The sequence below is a fragment of the Cyprinus carpio genome, chromosome A9 (genome assembly GCF_018340385.1).
Source record: "Cyprinus carpio isolate SPL01 chromosome A9, ASM1834038v1, whole genome shotgun sequence".
Taxonomy (NCBI): domain Eukaryota; kingdom Metazoa; phylum Chordata; class Actinopteri; order Cypriniformes; family Cyprinidae; genus Cyprinus; species Cyprinus carpio.
The window spans coordinates 26314990-26328818 of NC_056580.1; the positions used below are offsets into that span (position 1 = coordinate 26314990).

General features: G+C 35.7%; 2 protein-coding genes across 3 annotated transcripts in view; one reads left to right on the forward strand and one right to left on the reverse strand.

Annotated features, from left to right (window-relative positions):
• Positions 1–6547, forward strand: part of lrp2a (low density lipoprotein receptor-related protein 2a) — a 90501-nt gene extending 83954 nt beyond the window's left edge. Inside the window, exons 71-79 of the mRNA XM_042764459.1 lie at positions 404–523; positions 756–846; positions 1597–1664; positions 1914–2031; positions 2879–3005; positions 4003–4110; positions 4213–4329; positions 4495–4566; positions 5748–6547. Of these exons, the coding sequence (XP_042620393.1) occupies positions 404–523; positions 756–846; positions 1597–1664; positions 1914–2031; positions 2879–3005; positions 4003–4110; positions 4213–4329; positions 4495–4566; positions 5748–5918 (992 nt within the window). The 3' untranslated portion in view covers positions 5919–6547. The remainder of the gene's footprint in view (positions 1–403; positions 524–755; positions 847–1596; positions 1665–1913; positions 2032–2878; positions 3006–4002; positions 4111–4212; positions 4330–4494; positions 4567–5747) is intronic.
• Positions 6548–8442: 1895 nt separating this feature from the next.
• Positions 8443–13557, reverse strand: rdh1 (retinol dehydrogenase 1). 2 transcript variants are annotated; one of them, XM_042764283.1, is made up of 6 exons: positions 13402–13557; positions 11522–11858; positions 10614–10664; positions 10205–10463; positions 9036–9199; positions 8443–8854 (listed from the first exon to the last, which is right to left on the reverse strand). In XM_042764283.1, the coding sequence occupies exons 1-6, from the start codon at positions 13402–13404 to the stop codon at positions 8637–8639; spliced, it is 1032 nt and encodes a 343-aa protein (XP_042620217.1). In that variant the 5' UTR covers positions 13405–13557; the 3' UTR covers positions 8443–8636. The 2 variants fall into 2 exon arrangements, with proteins under 2 accessions (XP_042620217.1, XP_042620218.1); XM_042764284.1 differs by lacking the exon at positions 10614–10664.
• Positions 13558–13829: the final 272 nt, after the last annotated feature.

The following is a 13829-nucleotide window of genomic DNA, read 5'->3' on the forward strand; positions in this document are numbered from 1 at the left end:
ATACAGTTTAAAAAAATATACATTTTGCTAATATTTTTGCAATTTAAAAGAATGGTTTTCTTTTTAATGTATTTTAAAATGTAATTTATTCCACTTAGACATTATTTAATACCTGATATCATTTGCAATTGATATGGCTATGCAATTTACATATATTTATATATTAGCAATAAATGACTTTGTAATATATATAAGATGTATGTCTGCTGTTAATTGACCCATGGTCATGAAAGTGGTTTTGCATTTGTCATTATACACAACAACAACTGTGAAGAAACCACAGCTGAGGTGAATGAAGATGAATGAAAGCGCCGGTTCCTCAGTTCCTTTTCTCCGCATTTCTTTTAGCCAAAGATAATTCCTGTAATATTAACAGTAAATGACTGCTGACATTCTCTTGCAGTGCTCAACCCCTGTCAGAGTGTCTGCAGTCACCTGTGTTTGCTGCGGCCGGGTGGATACACCTGTGCCTGTCCGCAGGGCTCCACGCTGCTCGCTTTCAACAAGAATGAATGTGATGCCGGTAAGAGATGAACAGATGCCCACTGCTGTTAGTTTGTGAGAAGAGCTGACTGGCTGCATTGCATCTCATCAATCCATTTCATAACATACATGCATGTGCTGCATCTACTGCTGCATGTTTTCATTATTGTCGTGGTGTTTTGACTTCAGTGCTTTGATACTGAGATAAAAGTGAGTGTTTGATTACATTGTGGCTGTGTTGCATTCGTTCATGGTGTGCCTTGTGCATGCAGCCATTGAGGCAGAGGTGTCCATGCCACTTGCATGCAGATGCATGAACGGAGGAACATGCTACACTGATGAGAGAGGCCTGCCGAAGTGCAAGTGAGTGTGAACGCTAGTGTAGAGCATCACAGCCGTTATTTAAAGAGGAATCATATTTTCATTGAAATTTTAAGAGATGTGTTCATTGTCCTATGAAAACTTGCTGTAACTTTTAGAACTTAGTAGTTCCTCCCCAATGAAAAAAGGCTATATAAATTAGCCTGCTAAAATGACTATTCTGATGTCAGATATATGAATAAAACAATGCAAATGATACATATATATATATATACATATATATATATATATATACACACACACACACACATACCTTAAATCTTCATATAAACCTGTTATAATAAATATGTAGTATAGGACTATTGTGTGTATACTGATATATATATATATATATATATATATATATATATATATATATATATATATATTATAGATGTAGATATTTATATTGATATTATAGATGTAGATATTGATATTTAGTGATGAATGACTGCTGCAATATTTAATATGAACTCATAATAATTTAATCATTTAAAAAAAAATTATTACATATAAATACATTTGAAAACATAAACATGGTCCTGAATATCAAAATTATTATTGTTTCTGGAGAAGAAACTATTAACATTACAAATGTGCACAAGGTAAAAATGTAGTTAAACTGTTTAAAGATGCATGCTGTGACCCCTTTATGGACATGGAATGAAATTATTATTTATTTTTATAATAAAAGAGAAATTGGTTTTGTCAATGTCAGATTGTCTCTAAAGGGTCCGTGTTTTTACTCCTCAGGTGTTCGTATGGATACTCGGGTAGTTACTGTGAAATGGGGAAGTCTAGAGCTGCTCCTGCGGGGACAGGTAACTTAGTTAAAAAAATGTTTCATTGTAAGGGTTGAGAAAACAGCTTTACTCACGGTTGTAACGTGATGCTCTGGTTACTCTAACCAGCTCGTTCTGCATGTTACATTCAAATGAAGAATAGTGAGACTGCACTCATACTGTATGTCTTACATACTCTGTGTGTGTGTGTGTGTGTGTGTGTGTGTGTGTGTGTGTGTGTGTGTGTGTGTGTGTGTGTGTGTGTGGTATCAGTGTGTGTGTGTGTAGCAGTGACCGTCCTGTTAGCAGTGGTTATTATTCTGATTACTGGAGCTCTGGTTGTGGGAGTTTTCCTGAACTACAAGCGCACAGGCTCTCTCATGCCGTCAATGCCTAAACTACCCAGGTACAACACAAACACACCACTCAACTACCTACAGTTGATCTGAACCAGAAAGCCTGGTTAAAAACATATGACTTCACTTTAACCGACCGCTGTTGATGTGCTTTGAGTGGATGCATGAACAGTATATCTATTGTAAATATTTTAAATTATTTTTGGGATTTTGTTGCTTAAAAAGTGCTAATTTCCTTAAAATAAATGCCACTTGGTTTGATATTTTGCTCATCATAGGCAAATAAATGTGTCCAAATACACAAGCGGTCAAACGTTTGGGTTAGCTAAGGTTTTTGAATGTTTTTGAAACTCACCAAGGCTGATCAAAAATAGTTAAAAAGTTAAAAAAGTTTTCTATTTGAATATATTTTAAATGTAATTTATTGCTGTGATCAAAGCTATATGTTCAGCATCATTACTCCAGACTTCAGTGTCACATGATCTTCAGAAATCATTCTAATATTCTGATTTGCTGCTCAAGAAACATTAGTATTATAAGTTTTCGAAACAGTTGTGCTGCTTAATATTTTGGAAAGTGTAATGCATTTTTTTTTTCAGAAATCTTTGATGAATAGAAAGTTTAAAAGCATTTATTTGAAATAGAAATATTTTGTAACATCAAAACAACATCTAGTTAAAGATTTGTAGGTTGCTGCCTACTAAAGTTAACTTTCTGCATTATATTGATTATCCATGTCATATTTGCAATTGAGCAACATTTTCAATATTGCGACGGATTTAATGTGCTTTTCATTTCTCTGTGAAGTTTCTATATCATTAGATTAGATCAAAGAGAGCATTAAGATGCTTTTGTGTCTGTGTAGTTTTCATGTACTAATGTTTCTGTTTCTCTTAGTCTGAGCAGCCTGGTGAAGTCGGCAGACACAGGAAATGGAGTGTCGTTTCACTCAGGGGACAATGTCACGATGGACCTGGAGCCTCAGATTCTGGGAGTGTCGTTCATCGACAGGGCCATGCAGCTGGTAAATGTGCTCCTTTGTGCTCTTTCAGTCACTTCTGACTCTTGGATTGTTAAGTGCACTCAGCACATGTTTCTTGACTTATCTATGATGCGTAAAATCCCTGGTTGACCTTTTGACCCCAGTGTTAATGTTATCATTTAAATGACTTATAAGTGCTCTAGTTTCTAATGGGATTTTGCTGTATCATTAATCACAATGAAAACTTTAGGCTAGAAGATTCTGTTAAAAGTAATCATCGACTGATAGGAGTTTTCAAATGAGAAAATGACGATAATTAAATCAGTGATAACTGATTTAATGTTAATGGAAATGATGATTACACTTACAGGTACACTATTTTTCAAAAGTTTGGGGTCACTAAGTGTTTTTTTTTTTTACAAAAGAAATTAATGTTTCTATTCACCAAGGATGCATTAAATTGATCAAAAATGACAGTAAAGGGATTTATAGTTACCAAAGATTTATATTTCAAATAAATGCTCTTTTTTTAACTTTCTGTTTTCAACATGTATAATAATCAGAAATGTTTCTTGAGCAGCAGATCATCATATTAGAATGATTTCTGAAGGATCACCATGACACTGAAGACTGGAGTAATGATGCTGATATCACAGGAATAAATTACATTTTAAAATATATTCAAAAAGAAAACGGTTACTTTAAACTGTAATAATATTTTACAATATTACTGTATCTACAGTACTGTATTTTTGATCAAATAAATACAGCCTCTGTGAGAAAAGAGACACATTAAGAGAAACATTAAAAAATCTTTTGGACAGCAGACGGCTTCTGTTTATTACCAAGTGAGCATAGTTATCTGCTGCTCATCTCAGATTTAAGTGCCCAAAATATTGACAGATTTACAGTAATTGATTTGGCTGATATCAGTCTATAGCTAGCTGTGGGCTGTAGCATTGATGAATAACAACTACTGAAAATATTTATGCAAGACATTTTCTTTGTGTCTGATCCAAATTCTGTTTTTCATTATTAGGATGAGAATTTCGCAGACTCTGGTAGGCAGCCAATCACATTTGAGAATCCCATGTACTCGACTGCAACCGGCTCAGCCAGCGATCCAGCAGTCCTACACGCTACACAGGTATACTTGCTTCTAGAAGCCTTTCATAACCCTCTCGACACTGCTACGTTTTTGAACCGAGCGGGTCTTGTGTTGAGTTTTGTGTTTCTGTGCTTCATACAGGTCACTGTGAACATCAGCGGTGACCAGGTGGAGAATAACTTCTCAAACCCTACATATAACGCTCATGAACAAGCAGTGGAGGTGAAGAGCGGAGCTGCAGAGCAAACAACCTCACAGGTGGGAGCACCTGAACAATTGTCTACAGTTTAGCCATTATTTCCTGTGGTTTCTCCATCATGTGACCATGTTGTATTTTATTTTATTTTATTTTATTTTTTTTTTTATTTTTTTTTTTTTTTAATATTATTATTATTATTATTATTTTTTTTTTTTTTTTTTCAGGAGTCCAAATGGAGTTTCTTTAAAAGAAAACTGAAGCCAAGCACAACATTTGAAAACCCTACATATTCAGACGTGAGTAGCAAGTCAAATGCAACTTCAAATATAATATCAGGATTGTTTTATTGCAGAACATTGAATACTGACCACATTTCTATGCACATTAAAATTTAGATTAATATTTGTCATATTCTGACTATGTAAACAATAATGTATGGCTTAACTTCTCTAAACAAAAGTAATAAGGAGTGAAACAAGAAGCAATCAAGGACATTTTGTCATTAAGCAGACACATTTATCGAAAGCGACTTAAAAATCACAGGACTTTTGTCATGGAAGCCAATATTTAAAATACACAATGGCAAGTTTATAGTTTATAGCAAGATCAGTACATAAGCAAACAGAAGTGCAGAAAAGAGAAGACATTGTTTAATAGATAAATATTTAAAAAAAGGAACAGAAGTCAATATACAGTCCGACAAAAGTACAGTAAGAGTCACATGACTGACATTTTGTAGTTTATTCCACTCTTCAGGGTTATTATCATTAGCTAAAATTAAAAAAGAAATCTCTTGAAATAAAACAAAGATTGACTGAAATAAAATATAAAAACATTTTTGTATATGCTATTAAAGTATTTATTTTAAATGTTTTTTGTATGTTTTCAAATTAATCTTAGAAACTTTGCCCTTTTGTCATTTTATTAGTTTTTATATATATATAAATATTTCTGTTTTGCTTTAATTTATTTCGATTTTCATTGTAGTAATTTTAGTATTTCATCTTAAATGTATTTAATTTCAGCCACTTGCCAAGGCAACAATTCTCATTTTCGTTTTTGTTTTTACTAAAATAACTAGAACTAAATAAACTAAAACTATATAGACTCATTAAAAAAAATAAACTAATACAAATAACAAAATTACTAAAATGTTAATTAAAATTAACATGAAAACAGAAAGCATACCAATGAACAACTATAATAGTATATCAGCAGTATTAAAATAACACTGGTGCTTCTGTGTGCTTTTGTCATTAATCAGCTCATTAAACCTCCTTCAAGTACAGCACATAATTACTAAACTGCATTGTAATAAACCATCAGCAGTATTTCCACATGAGAAACAGTTACTGCTACTGGATAAATGCTATTTTCAGAAAAAGTTTATACTAAAATTTGGATCTTGATGTGAGAATGATGTGCATGTGTTCACTGATACTAATGTTAAAGTTCACACTGTCATTGTTTGTGTCAGATGCAGGATGAGCAGACGCATGGAGCTTCAGGCGCCAGCTCTTCATCACAGCCGTCTCCTTTCGTTCCTCCTCCCAAACCCCAGAAGCGAGAGAAACTCAGCGCGTATTCACCGACGGAGGACACCTTCAGAGACACGGCCAACCTGGTTAAAGAGGACAGTGAAATATGACCATCACACACACACACACACACGGGAAAATACAAAGAAACACTCCCTTTGCACAGAAACTATTTTTATATGCAGCCTGCATACGACAGAAATCAATTTAAGATTATTTTTGAAACAAAAAAAAAGTATAGATGAGAATAGATGAAATGTTTGTATAGTCTACAGGAAAGAGACTTTGCCTTCTGATGTTTTGTATGCCAATTCATGTTGTATGATTCTTTTTTATTATTATTGTAACGTCATATTTGTATATCTTTGCACTGATGCTGCTGAAGGAGAATGTTATGAATATTTTGTACATTTGTAAATTGAAAAGATTTTGTTTGATAATATCCTCTGGTCAGATGTTATTTTGAAATAGATTATTACATATTCCTGGAGATTCGCGCGCGCGCGCACACACACACACACGCACACACACACACACATATGTGTCAATGATACTGAGTAAAGTGCTTTGAGAGCCAGCTGAGACTTTTTGCCATGTGATCTGATTCTTCTTAAAGGAACAGTTCACCCAAAAATGAAAATCCACCCTCAGGCCAAGATATAGATATAGTTATAGATATAGTTTGTTTCTTCATGGCAACAGGTTTGGAGAAATGTAGCATTCCATCACTTGCTCACCAATGGATACAAAAAAATAAAACAATTACAAAAAAAACAAATTAAAAACATCAGATAAAAACATCACAATAATCCACAAATAATCCACACCACTCCAGTCCATCAGATAACATCTTGCGAAGGAAAAAGCTGCGTGTTTGTAAGAAATAAATCCTTTATTAAGACATTTTTAACTTCAAACTGTTGCTTCTAGCTAAAATACCAGTTCATAATTCATAATAACTCTTCATCCAGTGCAAATTTTCATTTTTAGGTGAATACTTTTTTTAATCAGTTTTTGCAACTGAGAAAACACAACACATATGCATCACTTATGTACATATACCTCATCTGTGGAGTGTCCAGAATCGAGAAAAAGAGCACAGTACTATTAAAGGAATAGTTCACCCAAAAATGAAAAATCTGTCATTATTTACTCACCTGGTCCAAAAAAACACATAGAAGTATCATAAATCTAGTTCAGATGACTTGTGCATTATATTCTAAGTTTTTTAAAGTTATACTTTGTATAAGAAACTGACACTGAATTGCATGATAAAGAGCTGATTATTTTCCACAAAATTACAGCATATGGGTTTCACGTGACATCAGGGTGAGGAAATAATGACAGAAATGGTAAACTACTCCAAATATGAGATCCAGAGAAAACAACTCTAAAAATATGATAATGCAGTGACATATTCCACTGTAAACACATTTTAATAGAAGTAGAAGACACACCACTGCTGTTTTATATATTCAGATAATACTTGAAACTTCCCAGTCTATATGCATGTGATTATGACTGTGATATCTCTGATGTCCCATCAGTGTTTCAATGGCTTTTCATATTTACTTGCCCATCTGATGAAGTGCATTGGCGGTGAAGTCAATATATTTTAAATGATTTCGTATATTAATCACAATAAAACAAAATGAATATTATGAATTTATTCATCTTGACATGCTGATATGTGACTATAGAAAGGAACTGGAAACAAATTAATGCTGCTGTGAAAAATCAAATAAATTTGTTTTTATAAGAAATGTTCCAATTTATTATGTACAAGAGATACACACACACACACACACACACACACACAGTGATATATATGACCCTGGACCACAAAACCAGTCTTAAAGGGTTAGTTCACCCAAAAATGAAAATCAGCCCATAAATCAATCACCCTCAAGTCATCCTAGGTGTATACGACTTTCTTCTTTCAGACGAATCCAGTCTGAGTTATATTTAAAATTGTCTTTGATCTTTCAAGCTGTTTAATGGCAGTCAGCAAGTGTTGCATGCATCAGTCCAAAAGAAGTGAAATAAAAAGCACCCATCCATAAAAAAAAAGTGTCCCACATGGCTCTGTAGTACTGAATTGATGCGTTTTTGTAAGAAAAATATCCATATTCAAAACGTAATAATCACTTTAATCTAGCTTGCGGCGACAGTGGTACACAGAAGCAGCTCTGGGAGGATAACGTATGATGTCAGCGTTACGCATGCGCCAGTGAGTCTCATGAAAACCAACGTTTGTTTACAGGATCAAAGGAAGCAAAGTTCCCTTCCTTTAGCAAAGGAAAACCAGTCTCCTCAATTCTAAAAATCAAATCCTCTTACAATCCTACTAATTCACTTCTAATTAGTGACCATTTTTTTTTTTTTGATCTCTCCACTGCGCTTCTGCGTTCGTCACTTCTGAGCGGCACATGCACAAAGTCGACCTCATACGTCATCCACCTGGAGCTGCAACCATTTGTTTAATTCTCAGCCTATTTTCACATACTATAATATATATATATATATATATATATATATATACACACACACACACAATTCCAAAGACATTATTTTATGCCTAATACTGATTGATATGAACTTGACTGCTTTAGATGATGGAGACTTTTATTGATATTTTCAAACTCATCATCATCAAATTAGGTAATATTATGCACTTTTTGCAAATCAGCAGAATTTTTTTTCAAGATGCAGGGCTGTGTAAAAATTGTTGCATATAGCAATCAGTTTCAAAGACAAAAATTCACAAAGATGCTTGTATTGATATGTTGAGCTGCAGTGCCGTTTTCAGTAATTCTTTGTAGCAATGTTCAGCTCTCCTTCGTGGAAGGCATTAAAATGTTGGTGACCATGTCTGCTATACATGTAGGCAGATACGAGAGGGGAATCCAGAAGAACTTGGCGTCCCAGCCTGCACTGTAGCGTGTTTGGGGATAACGTGCTGAAAGAGCGTGTTGCATGCATGACGTCACTTTGGAAAGGTCACTACTGGCCAGAATCTTCATGGAGAACTCCTGCACCTTTATATCTGGAGGAAAAGATTAAGAGAAATGCAGAAATGTCATGTTGTTTTCAGTCAAGTGTTGTGTGTTTCATTGGATGAGCATGTTTGCATGAACTATTCCTTTAAATGCACCACGCTATAAATCTCCAATTTCTAAAGTAGTATTGCATGAAATCTGCATTGACATGACATCAGAAGCACTCACAGTCCTGCAGGTATGAGTCTCCGTAGGCTCTCCAGACCTCTGCTGGGAGATTGCTCCACCGTTTCTTCAGATCATCTTCAATGAGGCTCAGATCTGTTACCTGTGTCTTGAAGAAGCCTGGTTCAATGATACTTACGTTCACTCCAAAGTGCATCATATCTCTCCTGATATCAGCAAGAAAAAAAAAAAAAAAAAGATTTTAGAGACATCATTAGACATCAAAGTACAGATGCAAATCTCAAAGAAGTTGAAGTATGGGTACGGTTTAAAAGTTTTAGTCAGTGAAATGTCAAAGTGTTTCGAGGTTAACTTCAGAAAGACTGACGTTGTGGTGGGTGATGACCGTAGTTAGAAATGGATTTTGTTGGCTGTTTTTAATTATAGTCAGAAGACATTTTATTTGTATTCATTTTAAAATATCTGTATGTATTTTATTTATTTATATTTGAATTTATTTCAGTCCTGATGACCTGTGAAATCTGTACTTTAGTAGTTTATAGCGCTAATAGTTATGGCCATTTAGAAATGGATTTTTGTTGACTATTTTTAAAAGTCAGATTATTTTATTGGCTTGTTTGTAATTTAACATTTTATTTTTATATATTTTTTACTTAATACATTATGTATTTGTATAAATTGTATTCATTTATTTATGTGTTTATATTTAAATAAATACATAAAATGTACTTATATTTGAAAATATAAATAAATGTAAGCCATGATGAAATAGAATTTTTACATAAAAGTCAGATGGTTTTGTTAGCAATGTAACACAATTTGATTTTATGTATTATTTTACTAAAGACATTCTGTTAGTTCATTTATTAAAATATGTATGTATTCATATTAAATAAATTTAATAAATACATAAAATTATTTGTCAAAATATTATTTATTCATAAATATTAAATACATTTTACAATTTTATATATATATATATATATATATATATATATATATATATATATATATATATATATATATATATATATATATATATATATATATATATAAATAAATATAGTTATGATGATCTTGTAAAATATGTACTTTTGAGGCCCTAAATTGTTAAGGACTAAAAAGTATGATAAAGAACAAGCGCAATACATACTACAAGATCCTGTTGGTATGTCTTGAAGTTCAGTTCCTTATTAGACACCTAGGCATACCTCAAGCTATCAGAGAAGGCTTCCACACCATATTTAGAGAGACAATATCCTCCCCCAATGAGTGAGACTCTGCCCAGTATGCTGGCCACGTTCACCACCCGACCACGAGCCTTCTTCAGCAGAGGAAGAAACTTCAGGGTCACCTCGATAAGACCGATGAGGTTTACATCCAGAACCTTCTTAAAGTCCTCCAGCTGCATCCATTCCATGGGGCCAATGGGGACCGAGATGCCAGCGTTGTTCACCAAACCCCACAGACCTGACGCAAGAAAAAACGAAGAAATGTAGTGTACATGCAAACCACACGAAAAGAACAGGTTACTCACCCACACGCCATACAAGATGTAGATGAGTTTGTTTCTTCATCAGAACAGATTTGGAAAAATTTTGCATTCCATCACTTGCTCACCAATGGATCCTCTGCAGTGAATGGGTGCCGTCAGAATGAGAGTCCAAACAGCTGATAAAAACATCACAATAATCCACATCAGTCCATCAGTTAATGTCCTGTGAAGTGAAAAGCTGTTTGTTTATAAGAAACAAATACATCAAGACATTTTTTACTTCAAATCATTTTTATTAAACAGTGCAAAACATTAAATTATTAAGGCTGCAAATATTAAGGCAGATAATGACTCTTTCTTTCTTTGTTTTGTTTTTAAATAAAGAAAGAATACACAAATACAAAATCCCTTAAGAAAATTAACCATGGTTTTATAGTAAAAGTGTAACATTGGAGGATGTTTTCAATGGAGGAAGTGTTATTATGGATTATGGATATTCTGGCCACATCTTAATGGTGGATTTGTTTCTTACAAACAAACAGCTTTTCACTTCACAAGACATTAACTGATGGATTGATGTGGTGTGGATTACTTGTGGATTATTGTGATGTTTTTATCAGCTGTTTGGACTCTCATTCTGACGGCACCCATTCACTGTAGAGCATCAACTGGTGTGCAAGTGATGCAATGCTACATTTCCAGAAATCTGTTCTGATGAAAAAACAAACTTGGCAACTTCTTAGATGGCCCGAGAATGAGAAATCTGTCTGCAAATATTAATTTTGAGGTGAACTATCCCCAAAAGGTCACTGAAGTCTGCAAACAAGCATGTCTGTAGCATTATGAGTAAAGGATGTGGTTCTATAATAAATGATGCAGCTTATGAGAATGTCATTTAAAAGCAACTAAAATCGCTTGTCCAAGAGCTGCAGATTTATGAGTTGGTCTGAGTGCTGTGTGGTCGTCTGTATCTCGGCTTTATCTCTCGCTGTGCTTGACTCGAGCTGGCACCCTATCTGACTGTCCGTCTCACCTCTCTCCCCGGTCTCGCTGCGCACGCGCTCCAGCGCTCGGTCGATGCTCGCACTGTCGGTAACATTGAGCAGAAGTGTCTTCAGTCTGGGGGAGGCGGACGCGCGCAGTCTGGAGGCACCAGGTTCCGTGAGACACGCGGCGAGTACGTGAAACCCTCGCCGGTCGAGCTGCCGCGCCGCGAGGTGTCCGAAGCCGCTATCGCAGCCCGTCACCAGGACGTGTTTCTCGTGGATGCCGGTGATCTGACGGGAGTCTCGGAAGAACCAGACCGCGGCGACGAGCGCGAGAACGGCCAGAGACCAGCAGCAGCACAGCAGATCCGCGCAGAAGAACACCTGCGGGTGGAGGACACGCGTGAAGCTGTGCTGAATAAACATCGGCATTGTTCTATGATGATGTACAAAACAATTCCATATAGACTTTTCAGATTTACTTTGAATGATCATACACACTGCACTGAGAAATACTCAAGTGAATATCTAATAATATGTTATTAAAGCAAAATATAACTAGAAAAGATTTATTAGACATGCCCATGACTTAAAGGGATAGTTCACCCAAAAATCAAAATTATGTCATTAATGACTCACCCTCATGTCGTTCCAAACCCGTGAGACCTCCGTTCATCTTCGGAACACAGTTTAAGATATTTTAGATTTAGTCCGAGAGCTTTCTGTCTCTCCATTGAGAATGTATGTACGGTATACTGTCCACGTCCAGAAAGGTAATAAAAACATCTTCAAAGTAGACCATGTGACACCAGAGGGTCCGTTAGAATTTTTTGAAGCATCGAAAATACATTTTGGTCCAAAAATATCAAAAACTACGACTTTATTCAGCATTGACTTCTCTCCCGGGTCTGTTAGGAGCGCGTTCACAACACTGCAGTTTAGTGATATCCGGTTCGCGAACGAATCACTCAATGTAACCGGATCTTCTTGAACCAGTTCACCAAATCGAACTGAATCGTTTGAAACGGTTCGCGTCAACAATAAGCATTAATCCAAAAATGACTTAAGCTGTTAACTTTTTTAACATGGCTGACACTCCCTCTGAGTTCAAATAAACCAATATCCCGGAGTAATCCATTTACTCAAACAGTACACTGACTGAACCGAGCCAGATAAAACGAACGAAACATTGACTCGTTCTCGAGTCAAGAACCGGTTGCATCGGTTTTCGGATCACCGGTCCGGTAGTGATGGGAAGTTCTGTTCTTCTCCGCGAACCGGTTCTTTCAGACAGTTTGATTCAATAAACCGGTTGCCGAAAACGGTTCACCAGTTCTTTTGCGCTCGACGTAATGACTTCATTGGCGATGATTGCCCTTGATTCAAGCCTTCGGTTTACCCGCGCTCATAACATTAGCACAGAATCAGTTCAGAATCAATCACCAAAAGAACCAGTTCGGTTCAGACGCGCTGTGTGTCAGTCTGAATCACGCATGCGCAGTATCATCAGCTCCTCGGTTCTCGAATCGGACGCGTCCGACAGAAACGGTTCTTGTGAAGCTGTGATAAATAAAACTCAGTCAACTAGACTGAATTTGTGTTGCTGGCAGATTCCTATTTGTAAATTAGTTCAAATCAGGTTGTGGAACTGTGTGAAAGTTTGTACGCATAAATTTCCATTGGGACTGACCATATTAAAACACGATGTCTGCAGGTGGCCTCGCAACTAAAACTGTATGTTCCCTTCTAGGGAACTAGCCCGAGACGTTCCCTCATTTCACTGTTAATGATTTATTGCAAAAATAATTTCAAGCTTTGAACACTGAAATATTAACAAATCACACACGCAATAAACCCTGCTATGCTTTATACATTAATAAAATAAAGACACAAATTACCTCATCATGTTCAGGATTGACTAACGTACCATGACTAGTGCAGTTGTCAGTGCTCCTTCACTGTGAAAACCAGTAGATCTTGTTTCCGAACCCCCGATCCTCACTCCTGTCCTGATCCCGCTGCACAGAAGAGCTCAAGGGCCACAAACCGACTCCGGGGTCCAAGGGCACCACAACCAATAAACGTCACTGAGGTTGTGCAACACACCCTATGGCCTGGTTTGGCTTCTAAACATTCATTACTTGGTTTCTTTGTAGCTGTGGTCAGAATAGGTGGTGAAATGACTCTTTTGACAGGTTCTGATTTGGCTGATTGAATAACACATGCTTCACAAGTGTGATGCTGATAAGGTGATGGTGTAATAAAAGTAACTCTCAGTTTTGAATCAATCTTTTAAAGAAATGTATTCAATTCTGTGCTTACATAATCAAATCACTGGTTTAATATTCTCCCATG

What these genes read in the sequence shown, in the direction of transcription:
- rdh1 (XM_042764283.1), bottom strand. An exon ending in CAGCGAGACCGGGGAGAGAG is followed by an intron (nt 10,665 to 11,521) that starts GTGAGACGGACA and finishes TGTTTTTATCAG; the next exon opens with CTGTTTGGACTCTCATTCTG. An exon ending in GCCTTCTCTGATAGCTTGAG is followed by an intron (nt 9,200 to 10,204) that starts GTATGCCTAGGT and finishes TGCTGATATCAG; the next exon opens with GAGAGATATGATGCACTTTG.